Source organism: Candida jiufengensis, assembly GCF_024610255.1.
Source record: "Candida jiufengensis strain CBS 10846 chromosome Unknown scaffold3, whole genome shotgun sequence".
NCBI lineage: Eukaryota > Fungi > Ascomycota > Pichiomycetes > Serinales > Debaryomycetaceae > Lodderomyces > Lodderomyces jiufengensis.
In genome coordinates this window covers 1,226,334-1,253,285 of record NW_026261560.1, presented here as the reverse complement: position 1 = coordinate 1,253,285, position 26,952 = coordinate 1,226,334, and the positions used below count along the sequence as shown (strand labels likewise).

The 26,952-nt window shown below is 27.3% G+C and overlaps 12 protein-coding genes across 12 annotated transcripts; 4 read left to right on the top strand and 8 right to left on the bottom strand. All coding sequences in view use genetic code 12, as the record gives it.

Moving 5' to 3' along the window:
• Nucleotides 1–243: 243 nt before the first annotated feature.
• KGF54_003017 (uncharacterized protein) lies at nt 244–600 on the bottom strand (the record flags this gene model as incomplete). The annotated part of the gene is made up of 1 exon (XM_051763560.1): nt 244–600. The coding sequence occupies one exon, from the start codon at nt 598–600 to the stop codon at nt 244–246; it is 357 nt and encodes a 118-aa protein (XP_051620387.1).
• A 179-nt stretch (nt 601–779) lies between these two features.
• On the bottom strand, nt 780–1,643 carry KGF54_003016 (mitochondrial 54S ribosomal protein uL5m; the record flags this gene model as incomplete). Its single annotated transcript, XM_051763559.1, has 1 exon — nt 780–1,643. One exon carries the CDS (start codon nt 1,641–1,643, stop codon nt 780–782), a length of 864 nt encoding a protein of 287 aa, XP_051620386.1.
• Nucleotides 1,644–1,817: 174 nt separating this feature from the next.
• On the top strand, nt 1,818–3,338 carry GLE1 (nucleoporin; the record flags this gene model as incomplete). Its single annotated transcript, XM_051763558.1, has 1 exon — nt 1,818–3,338. The coding sequence occupies one exon, from the start codon at nt 1,818–1,820 to the stop codon at nt 3,336–3,338; it is 1,521 nt and encodes a 506-aa protein (XP_051620385.1).
• A 48-nt stretch (nt 3,339–3,386) lies between these two features.
• On the bottom strand, nt 3,387–7,256 carry PDS5 (Pds5p; the record flags this gene model as incomplete). The annotated part of the gene is made up of 1 exon (XM_051763557.1): nt 3,387–7,256. The coding sequence occupies one exon, from the start codon at nt 7,254–7,256 to the stop codon at nt 3,387–3,389; it is 3,870 nt and encodes a 1,289-aa protein (XP_051620384.1).
• A 1,232-nt stretch (nt 7,257–8,488) lies between these two features.
• KGF54_003013 (uncharacterized protein) lies at nt 8,489–9,499 on the top strand (the record flags this gene model as incomplete). The annotated part of the gene is made up of 1 exon (XM_051763556.1): nt 8,489–9,499. One exon carries the CDS (start codon nt 8,489–8,491, stop codon nt 9,497–9,499), a length of 1,011 nt encoding a protein of 336 aa, XP_051620383.1.
• A 960-nt stretch (nt 9,500–10,459) lies between these two features.
• ZCF16 (Zcf16p) lies at nt 10,460–13,501 on the top strand (the record flags this gene model as incomplete). The annotated part of the gene is made up of 1 exon (XM_051763555.1): nt 10,460–13,501. One exon carries the CDS (start codon nt 10,460–10,462, stop codon nt 13,499–13,501), a length of 3,042 nt encoding a protein of 1,013 aa, XP_051620382.1.
• Nucleotides 13,502–13,563: 62 nt separating this feature from the next.
• On the bottom strand, nt 13,564–15,867 carry PEX8 (Pex8p; the record flags this gene model as incomplete). The annotated part of the gene is made up of 1 exon (XM_051763554.1): nt 13,564–15,867. The coding sequence occupies one exon, from the start codon at nt 15,865–15,867 to the stop codon at nt 13,564–13,566; it is 2,304 nt and encodes a 767-aa protein (XP_051620381.1).
• A 1,011-nt stretch (nt 15,868–16,878) lies between these two features.
• Nucleotides 16,879–18,630, bottom strand: KGF54_003010 (uncharacterized protein; the record flags this gene model as incomplete). Its single annotated transcript, XM_051763553.1, has 1 exon — nt 16,879–18,630. The coding sequence occupies one exon, from the start codon at nt 18,628–18,630 to the stop codon at nt 16,879–16,881; it is 1,752 nt and encodes a 583-aa protein (XP_051620380.1).
• Nucleotides 18,631–19,009: 379 nt separating this feature from the next.
• On the top strand, nt 19,010–20,026 carry KGF54_003009 (phosphoglycerate mutase family protein; the record flags this gene model as incomplete). The annotated part of the gene is made up of 1 exon (XM_051763551.1): nt 19,010–20,026. One exon carries the CDS (start codon nt 19,010–19,012, stop codon nt 20,024–20,026), a length of 1,017 nt encoding a protein of 338 aa, XP_051620379.1.
• A 120-nt stretch (nt 20,027–20,146) lies between these two features.
• On the bottom strand, nt 20,147–21,118 carry HEM13 (coproporphyrinogen oxidase; the record flags this gene model as incomplete). The annotated part of the gene is made up of 1 exon (XM_051763550.1): nt 20,147–21,118. The coding sequence occupies one exon, from the start codon at nt 21,116–21,118 to the stop codon at nt 20,147–20,149; it is 972 nt and encodes a 323-aa protein (XP_051620378.1).
• Nucleotides 21,119–21,454: 336 nt separating this feature from the next.
• Nucleotides 21,455–25,771, bottom strand: KRE5 (Kre5p; the record flags this gene model as incomplete). The annotated part of the gene is made up of 1 exon (XM_051763549.1): nt 21,455–25,771. One exon carries the CDS (start codon nt 25,769–25,771, stop codon nt 21,455–21,457), a length of 4,317 nt encoding a protein of 1,438 aa, XP_051620377.1.
• Nucleotides 25,772–25,966: 195 nt separating this feature from the next.
• KGF54_003006 (metalloendopeptidase) lies at nt 25,967–26,830 on the bottom strand (the record flags this gene model as incomplete). Its single annotated transcript, XM_051763548.1, has 1 exon — nt 25,967–26,830. One exon carries the CDS (start codon nt 26,828–26,830, stop codon nt 25,967–25,969), a length of 864 nt encoding a protein of 287 aa, XP_051620376.1.
• Nucleotides 26,831–26,952: the final 122 nt, after the last annotated feature.

Genomic DNA, 26,952 nt, shown 5'->3' with positions numbered 1-26,952 from the left:
AAAACCCTCACCTCAAAATTTCCATATTTCGTAACCTTTTCTTAACAGACTTCTAACGACTAAATCTGACTTTTTTGACAATTTTGAGTGTATTTTGTTAGTGAACTGATACTTGAAAGTTGTTCCGTGAAATAGTAACGCCCAATTAATCACATCACCAAATTAAAATCTCGAGTTAATTCCTTTCGACGTACTCTTTATTCCTATTTTCACTCTGAATAATTCAGCTAATTTTGCATTTGTCTAGTCCAACCAACTCAACTCATTCCTGACTTGATTTAACTGGATTAAATTCCCATTCAAATCAACAATTTTTTCAATTTGATTTTTGTATTCATTAGTTTCAGTCTTTAAATTGTTTAGGTTATTGATTAGCTTTCTTGAATTATTCAAATTGACTTCTAGATATTCTAGTTTTAAAAAATCTTTTGATTGGGGATTTGATGGTAATGTTCTTAATTGATTTATCCATTTATGATTGTTTTGTTGTGAATTATTTATGGTTGTGTTGTTGAGTTGTGATTGGTTCGGTTTCAGCTTGAGGTTAGTGCTTGACGTTTGTGTCGATTCTTTTTGATTTTGACTATTAGAATGAGTCATGGTCTTTGCATTTGAATGTAAAATGATTGTGATTTGACTTTAGCTATAGAATAATTTAAAGCGGAATTTTGACACAAACTTGGTAGTTACAATCGATTTAAATTTACAGTTCCAATGTCAAAAGAAGTTTATTTACAATTCTATAATTAATACATCAATTATTATATATACAAGTTCATTTACTCTTTTGAGAATGGGAATCCGTAAGTACTCAATAAAGTTTTAGCTTGAGAATCATTTTGTGCAGTAGTTTTAAAAGTAATATCAATACCATTTAAATTTGGAAATAATTCTTGAAAATTTTCTAATTCTGGAAATAATTGAACGTCTTCTGCTGTTAATCCAAAGCTTATATTACCATTTTTGTCTCCTGAACTAAATTTAATACCTTTAAAAGCTCTAATTCTTGGTAATACTAATTCTGTTAATGTTGATATAAATTGATTCATATCTCTGTCGTACAATTCAACTTTACCACCACATGCTTTACCCACTCTTACTTTCCATGGTAAAATATTTGATTTATTGAAAATTTGTTTTGCTTTTACATTTGATATTACTGATAATTGTAATCTTGTCGATATATTTAACCAATGATGTTCTAATGAATTTTTATTATATGAATGTATCACTATACTTTCTAACTTTGGAATGTTTTTATTAGTTATCGGATATTGATTTTTAGTTGATCTTGTTCCACCTCGAGGATTCCTTGATGATCTATATACTTTATAAGGTGAATCATTACCCCATGATCTTCTTTTATTTCCTTCGATTATTTTTGAATCATGATCGTAAAAATGTAATAATAAGTCTGATTCAATTGAATTGGTATAATAATCTGCTACTCTATCTTGTGAGATCTCGGTTGGTTTATATTTAACTGATCTAATATCATCTTGTGGTAATAATACATTTTGTAAACTTGGTTTTAATTTTGATTTTTCGACATTGATTAAATGATGGACTGGTTGAACTGTTGAGTATCCTGGTTTGCAACGTAGTGATGTCTGTGAGAACAGACGTATGAAGGTTTTATTCATTTATGTTTAGTCTCTTGTCTTACTTTATTGACTTGAATCTAAAAATTTTTCAAACAAAAAATAAATCACTAGCCGGCGTTTGGTAGCAGCGAGATATCGAAATATCAATAGTCTCTTTCAAAACTTGGTAAATCTTATCTAATTATCACATATTAAAATAACGTCAATGAACCAATGAAATTTGCAGTGCCCGATGAATTATTGGTCGCAGAGATAGATTCAATTAATAGTTTACCACCAAGTATACTACGCCGTGCCAAAAATGCAAAAATTAGTCCTATACTACCCCAGAAATCATCTTCAAAACAAGAAAATGATTTTAAAAATATGTTTGAAGCTATCAGAAAACATACAAACGATTGGATCGCCTCGAAAAACCGAGAGATAGAACAAAATCAACTAAATACCTTACTTTCACTTGAGCAAGAAAACAATGAGGCTAATTTAAATATTTCAATTTTAACAGAAAACTTTACAAAAAAGATAAATATACAAGATCTTGAAGTAGGTAGACTAATAGAAGAAGAAAGGGAGAAGAAAAGGCTAAGGGAAGAAGCAGAAAGACTTAGAAAAGAAGAGGAACAACGATTGAAACGACTTGAAGAAGAAAGAATACGGAAAGAAGAAGAAGCAAAGAGGGAACAAGAACGTAAAAGGCTAGAAGCTGAAAAACTTAAAAAAGAACAAGAAGCGCTACGTCAAAAACAAGAAGAACAAGAAAGAATAGCGGCTGAGAAAGCCAAACAAGATGCTGAAGCAAAAGCTAAATTGGATAAACAAAAACAGTTGGAACAACAAGAAGCTCAAAATAATTCATCAACTAATTTCTCCCAAATTGAAAAACAATTTCTTAAATATAAACAAGATATAGTCGATATTAAAAAGAACGTTGTTGAAACATTAAAGGAAAACAAAGAATTGAAAAAACAAGTTAATCAATTTAAAAGACAAATTAATCCAAAATTTGGTCAATTATCAAATTCAACACAACATACAAATACAATATGTCAAGAAATATATGGATTTGTTCAAAAAACTCAAAGCAATAAATTAGTTTATGAATGGATTTTGAATTTTATAGCAAAAGCAATAATAGATCAAGCAGAAACAGAAGTTATAGTAAGACCAGTAGCAGCAAGACCATTAGCATTATTATCATATTTTTTATTACAAAATTTTCCAGAATTCGAATATTTTTTAACTGCAAGATTTATTAAAAAATGTCCATACATTATTGGATATACAAGTAATACTGATTCAGAAGAAGGTAGATTAAGAATGGGATATAAGAGAAATGAAGATGGTAAATGGGAAGATGATGTTAAATATGATGAAAGAATATCTGGTATATGTTTAGTATGGGCAGTAATGACTCATGAAAGATCTGTTAATGAAAGTATTGGAATATATTCACAACCTAGTTCATGGCAATTTATTGCAAGGATTTTGAATACAAATTTACTGTTAATTAGAAATACTCACTTTGAATTAATTGCCAATTGGTGGGAAGGTACAGGTAGAGAACTTTTAGGTATTTATGGTGAACAAGGTAAAAAAATTGCTTATTTAATGTTTACTCAATTTATTGGTGCTGTTTCTGATAGAAGATATCCATCTGCTGCAAGATTACATTTAGTTGGTGAAGAATGGTTACAAAGAGGTAAAATTGAAAGTCTAAAAAGTATGGAAAGATAGATTCTAATAGATTTAATAATTCATTCAGTCATTCATTAATTTAAAAAGTTATTCAAAATCGCTATCACTATTTTCTTCTTCTTCTTCTTCTTCTTCTTCTTGTTCTTCTCCTTGTTCTGCTTCGTCTTCAGACGAGGATAATTGATTTTTGTAATCTACTTTTTGAGCAACTCTATTACTTCTTCTAGTTGGTTCAACAACTTCTTTAATTTTGTTAGCTTTTGGTTTTGCACTTGTTTTAGATCTAGCAAATGTAACTTTTTTGGCTTTGGGTTTTGAGGTCTTTTGACGTTTAGTTCTATTTCCGCTTGCAATACCAGTATCATTGATTTTTCTTTTTGAATCAGTAGATAATGACTTCTTCAAGTTGTTTATCATTCTTCCTTGAATCGATTCTGGAATGAAAATAGTTGAAACTATAGATTGAGCCTCTTCTGCATTAGCCATTGGTGCATATATTTCTTGAGGTAATTTCAATTTCTCAGTCCAAGTTTGTATTGACCAATTTTTTAAATCACTAAATAATTTTAAAATTAATTGAGCTAGTTCTGATATTCTATACAAATTGAAAATATTTTCTGGTTTTGGATCTTTTTCATATTCTAAACTTGATATTGATGCATCTCTATATTGTTTAATTCTACTTGCCAAATAATAAAGTAATGAAATATTATCAGAATTTGCAATTAATTGAACATAATAAATTACAAAAGTTGATGCAAATTCATAAGCTTCGCATTTTTTCATTTCATCTGAGTAGTCTCCCATTAAACTTATAAATTTTTCATGATGTGTGATGTTATGGATCAACCTTACCAACGATTTTTCGAATTTCAAGTCCTTTTTCAACTCTGATCTTTTAAACATAGATTTAATCCACATTGTATTTTTGTTTTTAAAATCTTGATCTTGTTCTGTTGCACTAAAGAAGACCAAGGACATGTATTTTTCTGAAATTGATTCATTTGCAAGATATGCTTTCAATTTCTTTGAAAATTGTGATCTGATTGATTGTTTCTCGTCAATTAGTAGAAAACATAATTTTCTTAAAGTAGGTGAAAGTATAGTTTCATTATAAACTGGTAATTTGGCAAGTTTTAATAAATATAAACCAGAAACTAATCTTAATTTTTCTTTGTAACTTTCTGGTGTTGGCCAAGTTGAATTGGTATCATTAACAATTTCACCTTTATTTCCAATGATTGAGATTAAAAGTTTTATAACGGGACCAGCTTTCTCTTTAGCGTCATCACTTGTTTCATGAGCTTTTAAAATATTAATAAACAATCTAATCACTAAAACTTTGAACTTTTCATCTTTATCATTTTCAAGATTTTGAAGTAAAACATTCTTGATTAAATATGGAGTAGTATCTGATTCTTTATCCATTACCGAAAACTTATCCACTAAAAATAATTCTGCAATTGAGCTTAAATGAGTTGCAAATTTCTCATTTTCCACATCCAAAGGATAAATTCGTGATATAATAGAGTCAATTGAATCTTCTTTTCTTGGACTAAAACCAATCAATTTCATAGCATATTTAGCTTCATCAGAATTTCCGTCAACTGCAAAATTTTTCAATGATTCCGTGAACATTAATTCTTGTGGGTACAATTCTGGAAATTTCTTTACAAAATGATAGATTGTTTTTAATGGTCCTGATTTGGTTGTTATATTTTCTTCCATACACAATTCCATCAATGATCTAACATTGGTTTTAAATACCTCTGGGTTTGAAATTGAAATTTGTTCTAGTAATTCATTGGCAACTGCATTGAAAGCATGTTTTGGATTTTTTGAATATGATATTAATTGCTCGATATTTGATTTATTGTAAAAAATTGGTGAGCCTCTAAAGATTAATAATTTTGCATTGTAAACCATATCAGTTGTACTAACCCCTAATTTATCATCTAATCTTATATTTTTTGCATCTGAAAGTTTAGCAAACAATTCTTTACTTGAACTGTTAATGGATTGAATATCTGAATCTGCTGAAATGCAATTTGTAATCAAATGAAAAAATCTTGCTCTATTAAGTTGAAACAACCTTTCAAAACATTGATATGTATTATTATCATCAGGGAACGAATTGCAAAACCAGTTTATGATTTTTTCGACTTTCGCCAGATTTGTTTTAATAGTTTCTCCTGATGGTGGATTATTTTCTTTATCTAATGAATTTGCTCTGTAAGATTCATCCGCAATTTCCATAAAACTTTTGATGACTTTAGACATTTGAATTTGTCTTTTGTTGATAGCAACAAAAGCTTCTTTACCTTTATCATTTAATGAACTGTAGAAGCAAAGTAAATTATTGACACGTTTAACCGCATTAGTTTCAGTTATGGGAACTAATTTTTCAAATAATACCATGTCAACCAATGCTGTGATATTCTTATCATTTATATATATCAAAGATAAAATTTGATTTGGAATTTCGATTATTATTTCACTTGTAGTTTTATCAATTGAAGCATCATCAGTTTCTTTAATATAGTTATTGTATATTGATGCCAATAAATTGATGGACGTTATTCTTATATTCTTATGTTTTTCACGAATTAATTGAAATAAAGTTTGCAAAATATCTTTATTAAGCAATTTAATCAAGTTTTGGAATGACACGCTGGAAAGTGCATTACAAGTAGCTTCTCTTACTTTTGGATCAGTATCAAGTAAGCATTTATTAATTTCATTTGATATTATGGAACTAATTTCAGATGTAATATATGAATTATTTGCAATTATATTAGGTAGATGTTGTACAAACAGAATTCTGACAAGGGTGGAAATGTCTGATGCTTTTTTCAACCAATTATTCCAAATTGACTTATGAATTATGAAAAAATTAACTTTATGTAACGGGACTGATGAGCCATAGTTTGAGCAACTTAACATTTCCCCAATACTTTTTGTAGCTAATGCTCTAACTCTTTCATCACTTGCATTTAATTCATCATCAATTAATGCCATTACAGAAGATAAAATTGTAGGAATAAATCTCCATAATTGAACTGATAAATGATGTATTTGTTTCAATACTTCCATAGCTTGTAAAAATTCATTTTCATTTCGTTTTTTCAACTCTGGTTCAGATTCGTCATTAAATTCTAATTTATTTGAATTATGATATAAAATTTCTGAAAAATGTTGAGCTACTAATCTTGTCATTCTATCAACATTGTTTTCACAAATAGATAATGAAAAATTAAATTCTGGACTAGTTGTATTATTTAGGTTGTTTGATTCATGATTTGTAAATTTATCCAATATTAGTTTTATAATTTTATGAGGAACTATTTCAGATTCAGATATCATTTCAGATAATATATCAGTGACTAATGTTTCTAATTCTTGTGGAAATGATTCTTTTGTTGCTATATTATAAAAAGTTTCAAATAATAATTCAATTAAAGCTTGAGAATCTGGTAAATCAATAATTAAAATAGATGATTTAGTTTCAGCTAATCTCTTTAAAAGATAAACATATTGGATATAAAATTGAGCTTTGTCATCTTTACCTTTACCATCTGCTATCCTTGAAAATTGTTTAAAAAATGATTTGAATATTGTTGATAATTCTTCTTCTGAATATGGAGCATTTGGTGCATACAACCTTAATATATCCGCAATAGAACAACATACGAAAGCTTGAACTCCGATACTTGAATTATTAAGTAATTTATTATTAATTAGATCTTTTCTTACTTGATTTAATGAACTTATATCTAAATTCTCATCTTCCATTACTGATAATTCTTCATGTAATAAAGTAAGTCTTTTTAATAATTCTTTGTTACTTATAGACAGTTTTATACTGCTAATTATTGGTTTGTTAAAATTTAATGTATTGTTTGGATCATTTCGTACTGTAGATGATGATTGCTTTAGATCTTTACGTGACCTTGTCATTGAATCCTATAATAATTATAGTTGGTTGTAAATATTAAAATGATATAAATAATAAATAATAAATAAGATCTGTATATAAAAAGTAAATAATAATAAATAATAACTAAATATTTAGACGCGTACTAAGAGTTTTACAAACTACCAAATGCTATTCACAAGTTTAGTACAACTTTAATAGATTGTGTCAATTTGATCTTGTGACAAATTTGACTGAGTTATACTTGAAGTTATTAAATCTACAATTTGATATTGATAGTTTCTGAAGCTATAATTATTATAGCTAAGATATTTGAATACTATATCCCAATATAACTCAATATAAAGACTAATGATTGAGTGCTTTTTTGTAAAGAATTTTGTACAACCATTTAGCCCCCATAACAATTTTTAGTTATAAGTATCGATCGTAAATGAAGCAAAAGTTAAAAGGAACCAAAATGGAAATGTGTTGCGAAGAAATACTTCAACATACCAAGAAGTTATTTGCTTACCAATATTTATGCGACTAAAGTGACTAAGGCAATATTTGGATTTAAGAATTTGGTCTAGATAAATTTTTCAATTAAAAAATGCTATTGGTACTTAAATATTTTAGCCACTGCATTAAGAAGATATTTTAACAGCACAGTTTCAGATTATTATTCAGATTAAATTATAAAATTAGGTGTTTATTATTAATTTTATTCGGCTTTTTTCTCCAAGTATTATTTGCGGAACTTATAATATATCATTTTTATATCTGTATTACCCGCAGAAGAAGACTCTAAATAACATTGAGGCTGGTGATTCAAAATTTCAAGATAATTAATATTGTTTCATTCATCATTAAATTAAATATATGTGTGTTGCATAATATATAAAATAAAACCGAGAATATTATACTGAATTAAACAAATTGAGTATATTTCCGAACTTCAAAAGAATTAATTAACGGAAGACGGTTAATATTATAAAAATTATAAATTTTAATTCAATTTGCATAAGGCTGCTAATCAATTAATTAAATTAAATTAATTTAGTTACTGATTGATTGATTGATAGTCATAATTCATATTTCCATAGAAGAAAGTTTAATTCTTTAATCATCTTATTTAATTTAAATTTAAATTTATGTTTTATCAAAAGTTTCATATAAATACCATTGAAATTTATCATAATTTCATAAATCAATTCAATTAAAATTAATCAATTTTATCAATTAATAATATTACGACACATACACTATAAATAAAATGACTACTAATAATTTACCTATTATACCATCAAGAACTTTTGCTGATTGGAAACAAATGTTACATGGTTTTTGGCCAAGTAAAGCTACTTTTACTGAAAAAGATTATCCAGAATTTAAAGATAAAGTTATTATAGTTACTGGTGGTAATACTGGTGTTGGTTATGAAACTGTTAAATCATTAGCAGGTTCAACAAAAGCAAAAATATATATATTTTCAAGAAATAAAGAAAAAACTTTAAAAGCAATTGAACAAATTGAATTAGAAGTTGCAAAAGAATATAAAATAAAACCAATTCCAATTGGATTTATTCAAACAGATCTTGGAGATTTAACATCTATTAAACCAGCAGTTAATGAATTTTTATCAAAAGAATCAAGATTAGATCTTATTATTTTAAATGCTGGTGTTATGATGCCACCACCAGGTTCAAAAACTAAACAAGGTTATGAATTACAATTAGGTACAAATGTATTAGGTCATTTTTTATTACAAAGATTATTAGATCCAATATTTATAAAAACTTCATTTAATAATCCACCAGGTGTATCAAGAATTGTTTGGGTTGCTTCAACTGCTCATCAATTGGCTCCATTAGGTGGTATATTTTGGGAAGATAAAAATTTTGATAAAGTTCCATATAATTCAAATACTAAAATGCAATTATATGGTCAAAGTAAAGCTGCTGATATTTTATTAGCAAAAGCATGGCCAAGATTTAATCCAGATGCTAAAAATGTTATAAGTACTTCACTTTGTCCAGGTTATTTACAAACTGAATTAACAAGACATTCAAGTGCTTTTGAACTTTTCCTTGGTAAATTATTAACTTGGCCAAGAAGAAATGGTGCTTATACTGAATTATATGCTGCTTTTTCTCCTAATATTAAAAATGGTGATTATAGTATATCATTTGGTGAACCATCTCATGTAAGAAAAGATTTAAATTCAATTGAAGCTGGTGATAAATTATGGGATTGGTGTGTTAAAGAAACAAATCCATATGTTTAATATTTATTGTTCATTAAGTAATTTTGTATATAGATGTTTGTAATTTGTATTTTTGACTTTTAATTTATTATTTCATTGTTTTAGATTAAAGAACCCTTAATACAAGCTCTTTAAAATTTCAGATGATTTAATTTGAATTTGTAGTTGAGTCGCTAGACCTGACAAAATTCGCTAAGTATAAAGTATTTTTGGCGCGTTTACAATACCCCTAAATACCACCTTATTAAATAATTTTAAAAAGTTCAAAGTAGAATGTTTCTAGGTTAGTGCTGAATTATGTTTGAAACTTATTTTTAAACATTCTCAGTAAGTAAGATTAATTTTTTATAGATTGGAATGATATTTTATTTAGTTAGTACTGAGTATTTCCAATTTTGATCTAAATTATTAGACTATATTATATAATACGAAAAACTTAGTGAATTGGTAGCTCATACATTAGAATATTTTACTTCCATTTATCCATTTTTTTTATTTTTTCTCTCTCTCTCTCTCGTAAAAAAAAAAATTATTATTAAATAAAAATTTAAATTCTGGGGAAAAAATAAAAAAAAAAAAAAAAATTAAAAAAANAAAAAAAAAAATTATTATTAAATAAAAATTTAAATTCTGGGGAAAAAATAAAAAAAAAAAAAAAAAATTAAAAAATAAAAAATAATCATAAACTCCTCTTGTGTTTTGAAAACTAAAAATTTATTAATACTTATAATCAAAGCTCAGTTTTTATTTTTTACAACCACAAATTATAATTTATAAAAATAAGAGTCAGTGATCTAACTCAATAGGTCATTTCAATAACTTATATAAATAAGCCAAATCTTGATTATATGAATTAATTAATTTAATTATTTTTTAGCTATTAATAATATTGAAGTGAGTTGTAAATATCACAAGATGGAGAATGTTAAAAAAGAAAATAACAATAAAATAAATAATACAAAAGTCACAGACTCAACACCAATGATTTATCAACTATCCCAAGATGGTAAAGGGTTAGATACAAAACGGCAAAGGTCGCTGGCCGCATGTGATAGATGTAGAATTAAAAAAGTTAAATGTGATGGATTAAATCCATGTCATAATTGTCAAAAAGCTCATATGGAATGTAAAACATCAGATAAATTAACAAGAAGAGCATTTCCAAAAGGTTATACTGAAAGTCTAGAAAAAAAAGTAAGGGAACTAGAAGTAGAATTATCGAATTTAAAACAAGGCGATAATAATAATGATAATAATATTAATAATAATAATCATACAATCAACGGCAATGGCAACGGCAACGGCATTGGTATGATTCATAATTCAAATCCAACTCCAAACAATTCGGCAAGAAATAATACTCAACAACCTACTCCTATACCAACTATTACCACATCTAATGATAAAGTCATTTTCCAATCAACTAATCAATCTGTACAAATAAATAATCCTATTGATCAAATATTTAATCTTGATAATAAAGGAATAATTATAGGTAATGATAATTTAAATTTTGAATCCCAATTTAATCATTTATTAATTAATTTAAATTTACCATTTTTAAAAATTACAAATAGTCATAATTATTTATTAAATGATCCTGATAGTTATTTATATAATCCATCATATGCAAAAAGTAATCAATTTCATAATAAAGATTTAGATTTAATTTATAATCCTTTAACAAGAACTGGTTCACCTGATCATTTAAATGAATTACCATTAGATGTATATGATCTATTCATTAAATTAATCAATAATTTCAAAAAAGTATTTAAGACTAAAAAAGAACTAGATGCTCAAATAACACAATATTTTTTAAACTATAACACTTTTATTCCAATATTTGATTACAATCAATTTATGACAAATTATGATGAATTCCATACAATGTACCCTTTTATTTTTACTTATGATGATTCCACAATAAATGGATTTAATTTATCCAACTCCAATGACTATCAAATAGTCAACAAATTTCTTATGACAATTATTCAAATATATGCAATGATAATAATAAATAATCCTACAATCAATTTAAACTTACTACTTAATCACTCAGATCCTCAATACTCAATAAGTCGAGATATGTCAATATTAAAATCTTTATATGATTTTTTACCATACTTTAATGGTTTTCAAATTTCAATCAATCAATTACAAACTTACCTACTATTACTTTATTACTCATTACTTACCAACAATAAAGAAAAATCATTAATCTTGTCATCACTAATAAATGCATTTATTGGTATCCTTGGTATAAATTTGAATTCCAAAAATTTGTTCTTCAATGATTTATCATTAAACGTACAACAAAGAAGAAACAGAGTAAAAATATTTTGGAATTTTAAAGTTTTATTAAAATGTTTCAATTTAAAATTTGGGTTTAAACCAAGTTTAAATACGACTGTTATTAATCCTGTTACTATCGATAGATATTTCCAATTAACTCCTGAAAAATTATCATCTTTATTAGGAGACAATGATGATCTATTTAATACATTATTAAAACCAAGTATTGAATTTTTAAATCTAATGAATATAATTATTCCTTCTTCATTTTCACCAAATTATTATCAATACTTAAAGAATGACAAGAAGAAAAAAGATAAAGACCATCAACATAGTCATCACAGATTGGACTGGATCTTGAATGAAGATGATGGAGATGGTAATGATGGAAATTTAAATTATAATTTTAATCAGTTTTTAACCATTGACAAAAATTTATCAGATTGGAGACAATCTTTGAAAAACAAAATGTTTTCTTTAACACCATTTGCTATTAATATGGGTTTACCTAATGTATTAAATATTAATCACAATAATTTATACCATGATATGAATCAAGAACATATACCTCAAGAAGTTATGATACCTTATTATCAAACTGGTTTACCTGATATTTATACTGCTTCACAACTTATCAAAATTCAATTAAATTTTCATTACATTTTAATTAGATCAATGAATTATCTAAATTTTATTGTTGACAAAGATTTAAATTTTATATATTACAAGGAAATTGCAGTGATTGCTCAAGAAGTATTACAATATTTCTTATTAATATTTGATCACGTTGGAAGATCTCAAGAAAAAATCAATTCACCAACTGTAAATTCAAATTCAATAGTAATGAGAAGTTTGGGACTTGATGTTGATGAAGATGGATTTGTCATAAATGATTTCTCAGTTAAAAAAAGAAAATCAAATGTTAAACAAAGTCCAGCAAAACGTATTAGAAAAGAAATACCAATTTCACCTTTTAATTCAATGTTGAATGGATTATCATTAACTGTTATAAATTTAAAAAAATCAATGGTTTTACAAATGTTATATTTATTAATTTGTCAAATGAAATTTATAAAAAGGAATGATATATTACAAGATATTAGTAACTCAGTTGACCTTTTAACTAAAGCAGTTGATTTATTCATTTCAGTTTTCATAAATTATAAACCAGGTTTAAACAATACAAAATTAAGTGAAGATGAATTATATAAAAAATTAATGAATGATGAATTAACGTCAGATATATTGAAATATCAACAACAACATCACAATAGTAATGAAAGTGATGATGAAGATGATGATATTAGCAATTACTATAGAGCAATTGATTGGGATAATGAAAATTTAGATGAAGATTTAAAATACCTCAAGATTTGTAAATTCATAAAATATAAGTCACAATTAGTGTTACAACAATATCATTCAATTCAAGCAAAAAGTAAATATGAAAGTCTTGAATTTACAGTACCAACATTTCAACAACATCAACAAAATCAACTACATTCGCAAAATCAACCACAATATCAACAGCAAGAACAACAGCAAGAACAACAACAATTTCACAATGGTTCCACTGACTTTGCAAATTTTAATGGTAAACCAGATAAAGAATTTGGTGCTGCTCATGATTTAATGGATTTAAAAAGAAGTTTTTCATCGTCAAGACCAAAATCAAGTAAAAGTATAACTACATCAGTTACAACAATCAATAATGGATATATAGATTAAGTAGGTAATTCAATACATGCTATGATGAAATAGTAACGTATTATGGTGTTGCATCAAAAAGATTACATTTTATATTCAAGAATATCAGTATTAGATCTTTCCGGAATCCTCATAATTTCGTACCACCATTTCATAGCTAATTCAATTCTATTAAGATCTAAACTATCACTTAATACTTTCCAAAGCATACCAATTAAATAATTTTTTTCAGATTCATTACTTTTTAAAATTAAATACCAAATTTTATCAATCCATTGTAAAAAAACCAGTAATGGAAAATAAGGAATTAAATTAATTAACGCTAATATTGCACTTTCTCTTGCTGTTTCTGGAATTAATCTATTTGAAAATTGATATTCTTTTCTAAATTTTGGTAATAAATCTTTAATTACTTTATCTTTTGGTTTTTTTGCTTTATTTTCATGTATAATATCATTATTTAATCTTTTATCTTGTTCTAATGTATTTAATGTTGAATTAGCTTCAATTTCAGTTATAGGTTGTGCAGATGTAAAAGAAGGATTTTCTTCAATGTTTTTAACAGGTATACCTGGTCTTATTGGTGTACATTTATCAACCAAGAATTGGAAAAATTCATCAGCAGAATTTGTGAAAATTGAATTTGGTGGATATGGTTTGGGATTTGATAATATTTTTTTACCTATTGTTTCTATTGCTATACATAATTGAGTAGCTGATATTGTTTTGGGGAATTGTTTAATTAGAAGGTTCACATATTCAATACAATCATTTAAATCAACATTTGAACTATTTGCAAAATAAAATAATAAAACTGAATGACTTGCTTCTATTAAATCATCATTTGAATATTTTTTATCATCTGCTAAATCTTTTACTATATTATATATATCTTTTGCGAATTTCTCATTTTTAATATTTTTCAGTTGTAAATAATTTTCCCAAAGTCCTAAAACAAATAAAACTTTCAGTTGCATTATATAATTTGTATTCAAAACATCGGGATACAAGTTAACTTCATTATAATTTAATAAACTCATTGTCATTTTATCAAATTGTACTGATGATAATGCTAATTCAATACTTAAATAATAAACAAAATTATAATTATCAAATCCTCCTTGACCTATTGACAATAGTATGAAATTTAAATAATATAAGTTTGTAATAATTTTTAAAGATATTTCCCTATATTCTCTCTCTATAACCACTAAGTCTCTTGAATTGAACCAAACCATATTTGATTTATTACCTGATAAAAATCTAGTCAATAATCCCTGAAATATGATAATCTCCGAAAAAAGGATATTTTTCATAAAATACCAAAACAGCTGGAATAAAGGGTTGCTATCTTTAGGACTAGTGAAGTTATTGAAAATTGAAGATGAACTTGAATGTGACAAATGATGGTTGAAATCGGTTACTTTAATTAAAAAACTATGAATTAATTCATCATTTTTGTAGTTATATTTTAAATTACGTAAATAAGCAGCTAACAAAAATGAAAATTTATTTAAGTGTTTAATAACCGGTTTTTGTAAAATTTCCTTTTGAATTATTTCTTCGTTATTAGGTGAATTTGGATTAAATTTGAAAAATTCTTGATACGCTTTTGTAGAAATATTTGGATTTAAAAAAATCATATCCACCAAAAGATTAATCATAAATGAATCATTAATTTTTGAAGTATATTTCTTAATATTTTCATCATCTTTTTGAAAAATTAAAGCTAAACTAGTGACACTTAAAAACAAAATATTTTCATTATGAATATTACTTAAACTAAATTCCAAACATTTGATAAATAAGGCTTTTATTTTAGTATCCCAGTTTTGGAAAAACCAATTATATTTGAAAAAATTTTGTTGTTCAATATATATTTCATTTCTTAAATTATTTGAAAGCAATATCCCACAAATAATAGGCAAGACTTTCCATGAATTTTGAATAGGGTTGTAAGAAACAAAATTTTCTAATTCTTGGCCAATAATTGAATAATACAGTTTTATTGACAATGTAGGTTTGGAAATCTTTAACTTCTTATCAGTTATTAATTTAAATACTTCAATGATGGGATAATTTTCTTCAAATGTTGGTAGTATTGATGTTTTAGATCCAAAACATACTGGCGAGTTTAAAAAACTTGCTATTACAATACCTAGATTCCTTTCATGTTTAATATATGGTACATAATTATATAAATATCCTAACACTTTATTAACTGTTGTATTTGGTTTTGGATTTCTTAATTCATCAATTACAAAATCTAATTCTTGTGGAGTAAAATCTGGTTGAGAATGATTTTGGGTTTGAGATATATGATTATTGTTATTTTGATTTAGTAGAGCTCTACCTTGTGGTCCCAACTTATCATACAAATTCGACATTGATTTGTTGCTTTTTGATTTGAATTGTGGAGATAATCTAAATTTTCATAATTATTATAAAATTATTTAGTTAGAATTATTTACCGTGGAATTCTAAGCGAGAGCTACCAGTTCCTGGTCAACATCTATTTACTAACTCTACCTCAGAGCATTGTTGCGAGTTGCCAAATTTAATGAAGTTCAATGTACAAAGAACTACAATATTTTGATTATTGAATGCCAAAGCTTATTCTTAAAAAATTTCTAGTCTAATCAATGCTTTGACTAAAAAAAAATTGGAAACATTTTGTACCAAATCGATGTGTACAATTTTGATTTAACCAGTCGATATGTAAGGTATCACAAGTATTATTGCACTTTACTTCCCAATTCTAATTTTTTTAGCACTTGCAACTTTTGCTTTAGCAGTAGAAAAGAATTGACTTTCAACTTCAAAAACTTGAATTACTATCTACCATTTGTCAAAAATCATATCTAAATTTATGAAACAATTTTTACATGAATTTTGTGTTAAGTTTTAAAATTAGTTTTGTGGTATATAACAAAAGTTTAAATAAAATTTATAATTTTAATAAAATTAACAATTTATTTTTTACAACCACTTTTTCTACAACTTCATTTCAGACTCAAATGATTACAATGAAGTAAAAATAGCTCAATAAATATACAATGGAAATTAATGAAAATTAAAATTTTATCCTTGTTGGCTTGTTGGTTTGGTTGGTTTTATGTATTGGTTTTTGGCAGTTATACTAGTTTCAAATATTGAATTCTAATAGACATACGAAATTGATATTCTATCTTCAGATTTGGGCTTTTACTTTGACAACTGATTTTCATCACATAAAATAAAGTAGTTTTAAGACAGAAGATCAGAATTATAATTTAGAATGTAGATGATTACTTCCATCATTAAAATTATCTATTAACTAACCAAATCTATGAAATAAAATTCCCAAAATCTATATATACATACAAAAGTTATTATGCAAAATTAAAATGCTAAAATAATTATCCAACAGTTTCATCTATCACACTTCTATAAGGAATGTTTGAATAATTTTGTATTTTTTCCCATTGTTTTATAGTTAAACCATCACTTAATTTGGTTTCTTCACAAATTAATTCATAATTACCAAAATATGGTAAGATTTTAAACATCACTGCCCAATATAAAATACAAATAGAAATACAAATAAGTCCTACTAATCCATAATTTGGCCAGCTTTCTAAACCTTTTGGATTTGGTGAACTGCTCGAAATAAATGGTCCAATTGTTAAATAAATACTTATGATCAATACTGAGATTGTACCTAAAAAGCCAGCTTTTATTGGTGCATGTAAATCAGGATATCTTTTACGAATAATAAATACCCCAACAGATATAAGTGCTACTGCAATTTGTGATGGATATCCTTCTAATGAAACCATATATGAGTAAATATCACCTTTGGGAAATCCGACTAAAAGTATTGTGGTTATTGAACAACTTAAAATTAAAGATCTCATTGGTGCACCAAACGGCCAATTTGAAGCCATAAATTTTGAAAATGGTAAATAACCTTCTCTAAATACTTCTTGATCAACTCGTGATATAGTATAAATGACAACAAATATATTTCCACCAGCACATAATGCAATTGAAAATGTTAAAAAATGACGGCCTAATTCTTTACCTAAGATTTTTTCGAATAATATGGATCCAACTAAAGTAGATGAATTAACAATTTCTTCATCTGGTATAACTTTCAAATATGCAAAATTTATTATGAAATAAGTTACTGTCATTATCGCCAATGATACAGGTCCTGCAATTTTAAAAGTTTTAACAGGATCTTTAATTTCATTTGATACAGTATGTACAGAATTCCAACCACTAAATGCAAAACTTGCTTTAATAACAGCACTTGAAAACGAAGCTAAATTTGTTGATGTTTTGATAGTCCAAAATGAATCCCAAGTTAAATTATTTTCCAAATGTGTAATTTTTTTAGGAAATATCATTACGTAAAGTCCAGTTAATACCATTATACCAACTAAGACTAATTTTAAACCACCTAAAATATTTTGAACTTTGACTCCATGATTGACACTAACACCATGAATTAAAGCAGCTCCGTATAAGAAAATTAATCCACTAAGTCTTAAATTAAAAGGAGTTACTTTTAATCCCAAAGAATGAATAAAATATTCTCCAAATACTAACACATTACTTATAGTAAAACCAAACATAACAGAATATATTGAAAATGCAACAGTAGCTAATAATTGAGGTTTTGTATAAATAAATTCCAAAAATACTTTTGCACCACCACTTCTTGGAACTAATGATCCCATTTCCAAAAATACATATAAGCCACCAAATGATGCAATACATGCTAAAAACCATGCCAAGAAGAACAAAAATGGTGATTGTCCAACATCTATATATATTCCAGATGTTATACTAAAAATACCACTACCTAATATCCTACTTATAAATAATATTATGGTTGAAAATAGTCCTAAATGTCTACCTTGTGGTAAGTCTTCTAAATCAGTTAAATGAGAAGCAGGATGCAATAATTTATTTGGTAAAAGGGATTCATTCGATGAAGTTGATCCAGGTTTATTTATTGTAGTGGTTGTTATCTCGGGTAACTTTGAATATTCTGATTTATCAATATCTAACATTTCAATAGATTCTTCCTTTGGTGATGATGATGATGATGATGACAAATTCTGGTTATTAGTGTTTGAATCCTCGATAGAAAAATCATTCATTTAGTAATTATTATAAAATTTAAATCGTGGATAATGATTTATATTTATAATAGCAATGTCTCAGATCAAAGGAATATTTTTTATTTATTTTTTAGTAATTAATCAGCCATAGTTTATTATTTTTATTGACACAATTTCTTTCTATTTAAATAAGAAAAAATTAAAACATTACACTTGGTAGTGCTTTTTCGGAATTGAAATTTTACGAGTTGTGTATCACCGGATTCTACAAAATTGTATAAAAATTATTGCACGTTTTTATACATTAAACTTTAAAACACGCTATTCTTTACTTACTTTGTTTTACAATAATGTTTTGAAATAAGTTATAGCTTTTAAATTTAAAAGTTAGATGGGAATAATTGCTAATCAATAATCTATGCTATCACGATTTTTATTCAATTCGCTATCTTTTTTATTTTTTTTCATTATTATTGATGCTCAATTTATCCTAAGATCTGAATCAAATTATCTTCCTATTTTCAATTCCTCAAAAGATTACTTCGAACAAAGTGACAAAAATATTCCGACTCATAAAGTCAATGAAACAAACTTTGGTTTAAAGCTTAATTACACTTGGGAAGAAGTTCTAGAAGATGTTCAATCAAATCCGAATCAGAAATTATTTTTTTTACAGAGACATGCTGAAGGTTACCATTTAACTGCTAGAAGTCATTTCAATTTCAGTGCTGTAGATTGGAGATGTTATTGGAGTTTACAAAAGGGGAAAGACGGCATTGTATGGTATGATGCTGAATTAACTGAAAAAGGGTATCAACAAACACATTCATTAGTTAAAAAGATTGAATCTGTTTCAGATTTTCCGATTCCACAAAAATATTTTGTTAGTCCATTAAGAAGAACTTTACAAACTTGGAGAGAGACTTGGACTAATTTGACCGAAGAAACGGCAGTTATTAAAGAATTTGCAAGAGAAATATATGGAATTGATAGTGAAAGTGAAAGACATAATAGATCGTATATTGAAGATAATTTTCCAAATTTTGAATTTGAGGAAGGTTTTCATTTTAGTGATGTACTTTGGAATTCTAATTATAGAGAAAAAACTCAGCATTGTCAATATAGAGCTGCTACATTGTTGAAGGAAATCTTTGATGAGACTTCAGAGGAGGATAAAGTAATTAGTATCGTTTCTCATTCAGGAATTCTATATTGTATTTTGGATGTTGTTCATCATAGATATTATGGTTTATACCCCGGTGGGTTGATTCCTGTAATTATAGAAATAGATGATGAAAATAAGGTATACCCATTAGACGATGCTTATTCAAATTTTACAAGTTGGTGTCCACATGTTCCTTCACTGATTTCTGGAACAGCAATCCCTACAGAAGTTGCAGATACAACTTTAAGCATAACTAGCACGACAACTTAAAAAGAAGTAGATAAAGTCATCAGATACATTACTAAGAACCAATAATACAATAATATTATTGCTATAAACATAAGACACAATAAGACACAATATGCTTTATTAAAACTATAAACATGAACATTAAACCCAGTCAACCGGGTTTTTCAAAACTTGAACCAACTTTTCCTCTTCGGAACCAGCTTCTGGATGATGATCATAAACCCAAGCAGCAGTTGCAGGTAATGACATTAATATACTCTCAACTCTTGAGCCAGGAGTATGTAAACCAAATTGAGTACCTCTATCCAAAACTAAGTTAAATTCAACATATCTACCTCTTCTTATTTGTTGCCAATGTTTTTGTTCTGGAGTGAATGGAGTATCTTTTCTTTTAGCAACTAATGGACAATAAGCAGGAATAAAAGCATCAAAACAACTTTCAACAATTTTCAAAATCTCATCAGCTGGTTTTGAATCAAAATCATCAAAAAATATACCACCAACACCTCTTGTTTCACCTCTATGCTTTATAAGAAAATATTCGTCACACCATTTTTTAAATTTTGGAAATAGCTCAGGATCAAATTTATCCAAAGCATCTTTATGTTTTTGATGGAAAAGTTTAGCATCTTCTTCATACAAATAAGAAGGAGTTAAATCAGCACCACCACCAAACCACCAAGTTTGTAAATCACCAGTTTCTGGATCGGTAGTTTCAAAATATCTATAATTAGCATGAGTAGTTGGAGCATGAGGATTATGAGGATGGATAACTAATGATAAACCACATGCAAAAAAATCAATACTACCATCTTTTGCAGTACCTTTTAAATTTGAGTGATCATTTTTCATTCTTTCAATCGCTTGTGGTGGTAATTTCCCATGAACTATTGAAATATTCACACCGCCTTTTTCAAATGTTGTACCATTTTGTAAAACCATTGATGATCCACCTCCTCCCTTATCTCCTCTTGTCCATGAATCTGTATGAAATGTAACTGTGTCAAGATTTGCAATAGCTTGAGTAATTTCTTGTTGCTTCAAACGAATTAAAGCTTCCATTCTATCTCTCATTGGCAAAGAGCTATCATGTATTTGATCTGGACCTACCATTTTTAATTACGGTTGTATTTGATGCAAGATTCGAAATAAATTGAAAAAGTGAATAAGTGAATTAAAGTAGTTGATAATTGTTGCTTCAATTAAAATTGATCAATTGTTCTTTAAGTAAAATTATATCTTAAATAGTACAAATTATGCTTAATCAAGTCATATAATTTAAATTATTGTTCGTATGATTTATTTCAAGTTTGAAAAATTTCAGGTTTTGTGTAATAATATCAAACGGTTTTATTTTTGTTTAACAAACTGAACGGCTGCAAAATATGAACGGACGAGAGTTCAATTATTTTCTTAAATAGTACTTTTTAGTGTATTAAAATATATAAATTACAATTCATCATGATAATCTGAATCTTCGTCATCTTCCTTGTCGATTTCAGGCTCATCAATATCTATATCTTCGTAAACTTCATCCTCGGGGTCTTCAATTTTATCTATCAATTTATTTATCTCCGTTTCGTAATTTACCCATTCAGGAATTAATCTCTTAGCTGTCTCTAATTTATTTTCAAAAGTTAACGGATTATTGCATAAATCAATCATTTTAGCTTCTTTTAAACTGTCATGAGAACACCATGTTTCACACCATAACCAATTCTGATCCAAACTTTTAATCTTTATTGATCTTTGTAAATTATTAGGCAAATCTTGATCTAAATTACTTAATGAGTTGGGATCACTTGATAATTTTTGATAATGGGATCTTAACCGATCACCAGCATTCATAGATTTAAATTTTTGTAAATCAACAACATATAATGCACTAATATGATATTTTAAATCATCTTGTAAAACATCCGACCAATATCCCAGTTTCCAAAATCTAAAACCATCCATTTCAGTATTTGAATCGCACATTGGTGTAAATGCATAAGGCGCTCCTTCTAAATCCATTTCAATTAATGGAGTTAAATCTGTACGGCAAATCTGATCAGCATCAATGAATATTATCCTATCAAGATCTTGTGGAAACAATACATCCAAAAATAAAATCTTATAACCCCAAATTTCTCTTTGTCTTGTAGATTGTTGTCTCAAAAATTTTGGCCATTTATAAGTGATTAATTCTATTTCAACATTATATTTCTTAGCCAATATAGGAATTAATGATCTGAAATGAGATGATATAAAATTATTCAATATCCAAAACTTTATCAGTTTTTTGGGATTATGTTCTCTCACTGAGGCTATCATGATACTAGTCAATTTTTCATATTGATGACCACCTGCAATTGTGAATATATTAATATCTGCATGTGCGGATTTTGTTTTGTCAATTGTAGATGATTCTTTGTTAGTGACTCTTACATTTACAGTTGCACCCTCTAATGAAAACACGGGTACTTTTATTTCTGGTAATTCCTTCGTGTTTGACTCATATCTATTCGTTGATGCGGATAATAAAGCATGATCTGATGTAGTACTTAATGAGAATATACCTGATTTTGCATGTAATTGAAAATAATCTAATGCAGACATAACCAAAGTATCGTCAGAATAATTATCATTTGACAATTTGAGCTCTAAATTCTTTGGAGTTTTGCCAGAGTTAATGTCTCTAGCATAACCTTCAACAACCAAATTAGATAATTCAAATGAAATTGATGCATCTCTTGACCAACTAAACTTGCTAAGATCCAAATTTGATGGACAAGATTTAGCACTTAAGATCCAGCTGTTGGGCTCATCAATATTGAGTGAATATGTGGTTGAAGGTAAGTTGTTGAAATCAACTTTGTATGTTTGATTCCATATCCCTTTTTGAGTAAATACAGGTTTTGAGTCTGGAAATTCACCACGATAAAACCTATTTGGAATTTCGTCCACTGTATATTCAGTTTTTGGTTGCAATAAAATTCTTATGTTGACAAACGAAAAGTCTTTGATTGAATTTACAATATTGACTAATTTTTGTGAATACTCCATTAATGGATCGATTATTAGCAATACATCAACAGCATTGGAAGTATCGTATTTTTTAATATCAATCAGGTTTGAAAAGTCCAATGATCCAAAATCAAATCTATTTACATCAGCTAAATACAATTTATTATCAGTATGAAACGACTTCGTAATGACGCTTGTTATTAAATCAAACCAATCTAAAATATCCAAGCCTGACATAATGTTATTGTATTCTTCCAATTCTTGATTGAATTCATCTGGATAAGTATGAACAATATCTTTGACTAATTTCAATCTTTGATTTAGTTCATATTCAAATAGTTGACCTAAAGCTTCAGAGTCTAAAATAGTTGGATCCAATCTCAAATATCTCGAATTTATTAATAAGTATGAATGATGTGTGGGTAGTTGTTTGGACTCTAGTATTTGAACAAGTAACTGATTTTGCTCGGTTGACAAAGATGCATGTTGTAAGTTGTCGATAATTTTGTCTATATCTGCATTTGCTAACGAATTTAATCTAAATGACTTTTGTAAATTTTCAAAATCTTTAGTATTTCCTGTATTAACTACTCTGATCAGTATTGAATTTTTTTTCATAAACTTTAAAAGGTAGATGAGTTGTTGAAAATTTTCAGGTTTAGTAAAATCAGACATCAACCAAAATGAAGCCAGTGAATCTAACAATTTGTCGATTTTTTTAAAAGCAATTGAATGATCCATTAATTCTTGATCTACTGCCTTATAGATTAAATCTGCAGGATCTAATGGAAGCACTCTTAAGTTACGTTCAGATTTAGCATTTTTGTACAAAATGGCGTCTTTTAATTTACCATCAACTGGTCCTTGTCTTAAATAAGTTTTTATCAAAGATATATCTTGAGCTATTTGTTTACTCATAGCTAACTGCCAATTGGATGATGAAATGTCTTGAATAACACCATTGATAATTGCTGATGGTCTATCAATGGAGTACTTATCAGGAATTGCAGAGAACTCAGCTTTAAAATCTTTTGAAAATTCTATTTTATCTAATAAATCTTGTACTTCATCAGAATTCTTTGTTTCCATGTACTTGTAAATTAATGCCAATGCCTCTTTTGTGTCCAGCAAAGAGGCAATGTAATAAAATCTATTTGCCAATTCAGTGTCTAATGGATCATCTCCAATGAGTGGTAATATACCAATTTGCTGTGGAATACCAGTATCTAAAATCAATTTTGAGAATGTAAAAAACACTTTTAATTGTTGTTTATCACCCAAATTTATTGCAAATATTAAATCGTGAACATTCTCTTTGAGTGGTGGAATCTGATTAGGCTTTAATTTATATGATTCTGGTCCCAAATATGCATTTTGTCGTTCAGTTGTGTAACTTTGGTAGTTATCATTTAATTCAATATTATTTGCAAATAAAACACCTCCTTTTTGAGGAGTACTTTTATCGAATTCTTCTGCATATATTTTGAATCTGTTATCATTATTACCCATTATAGTGTTACCATTTCTATATTGATTCTGTTTAACAGCTGACAATAAGGCAAATTTAGATATTAAGAGCTTTGATTGTATAGTGTTGAATCCCAATTTTACCAAGTCTTGGATGATTTTGTATTCCTCTTGAATTTTATTGGTGAGCTTATATACGTCCAATTCTAGTGGGTTGATTGGTGATCCATTGATGTAAATACCATTGGAATCACTAGATAATCCAGCTTGCTCATTGCTTGCCACTTTGGATTTGACTTTATGAAGGTTAATTTGATTGGTTAATTGATTGATATATGGCATAAATTTCGGGAGATCATTAATGATTATTTTTAGCAAGTCGTATTTGGGTAACCTGATACTATTTGATAGTATAAAAGCAGTTAATTTCAGTCCGATATCATTCAAGTTTTCTCCAATGCTATATAAAATTGTGGATTCCTTAACTCTCTGAAAATCTTTATTCAAGTTATAAGTAATTTCCAAAGGTGGATTATCTTTTGATTCTATTACTTTAATATCAGCTGAATAACCTGATAAAGTATCATCATACCTATTACCCAGTGGCACATATCTCCAAACAAATCTAATTTTACCACTGTTGGCTTCCTCAATTAATAATTTGATAAAATCTCTTGTTTGATCAGCAATTGGATCTCCATATAGTATAAGTACTGGTGATTTTGAGTTTTTTCCAACAACTCTATCGAATGGTTTTATATTTTCATTTTTAATATCAGTTTGCAAAGCAAATAAATCATTTACAGAACAGTAAATTTTATCATTGTATAAAACCCAAGTAGGCACTAGACCATTTTTGGTCTTTACGTTGTCACCAAATGAGTCTTTTGAACATCGCTTGCTCAAATCAATCTTTGCCATTACATCTTGGTAGTGTTCATAATGTGAAACTATTCTTGGACTGTATATTTTATTAACCAAATTAAAGTTTATAAAATCTTTTGATGATTGGTCTAAGTTTAAATTATTGATGACTGATTCATAGATTTGCTCATCTGAAGTGAAATCAATATCAATTTCATCTTGCTGGAATAGTAGTTCTATCGTTGGAATGTATAAACTTTCAGTAAATCCTGATATACTTTCAATTAAACTTGATATGAAATCAATTTTCTTCCATTGTGCTTTTATATTAATTGATAATGAATCGTCTACTGATGAAGTAAAGGCGGTTGACGCTAGAAAACAAATTGATAATATTATACTAGCTGTTGATTGCCATAGTAGCATACTTTTTGGTTGTATCAATGTAGTAAATCAATGAAAATTTGAATATATTTAACAATACGTAATTGAAAAGAAAAAAATCGATTTTGCAACCTTTTTGTATTTGCAACACATTTTTTAAAAAATCATCATCATAAATCATAATCATTCATTAATCATTAAGCTATAAAATATAAGTATACAAATCTTCTATTACGTCTAGGAAATTACAATTATATCTTGGTCATCGTTAGTTTTAATTTTTTTCTCAACAACTTCTATTATTTCAATATCGTCTTCATCTTCATTTGGCGGTAGTGGACTATGATTTTGTTCTAGTTTCTTATCATACTCGTCTTCTTCTTCAATTATTTCTATAATCTCGAGTTCATCATCATTTGGAATTTCTGAACTTTCCCTATCTTCAACACCACATCTTTTCGAATCTTCTAATCTTCTCATTGCTGCTTCTAATCTGGCTTGACGTGGATCTCTGACAGGTTTAGTAACTTTAGAACTCAGTCCCAATACTTTTGTTTCATTTTTAAATTTTACTTTATCTAATTGTGATATTCTTCTAGCTCTTACATCAACTATTCTAGCTCTTAACATACCAAAACCCAATTTATTTTCTTCACATCTATAACCTGAACTACTATTATGTCCGTAATTGATTTTATCATATTTGTCTTTTAATTCCCCTAAAAAGTCATAAAATTTTTTATCATGAGCTCCATGAATATTATGTGTTAGCTCATGTAAAAAAGTTCCAATAATATCACACATTGGTAGGAATTCATCTTCCTTGTGATGATATCGTAATCTTAATAAAATCTTTTGGCCTTTATTAACATTCAAACCTAGTAGATTCGCCTTTTTAGGAAACATTTCACTTAATATCCCTACTTTAAAATTGTATTCATGAATTATTGGTGCTACTGCTTTAACCACGTCATGTAATAATTGGTTCGCGTAATCTCTTGTATTATATCTCATTAATGAACCTATCTTTGAAACATTAGCCACTGGTGATGGTCTATTTGGCTTTTTTATAGGGTACTTGCCCCTCCCCTTCTGCACCATGAAATCAGATCAAACTTATAAAAAGTTTATGTGTGATAAGTAATTGATATAAGAATGAATATTTTATTGTGTCTATAAAATTTATTTATAATTATATTTGATTTTGTACTACAAAGATAAGA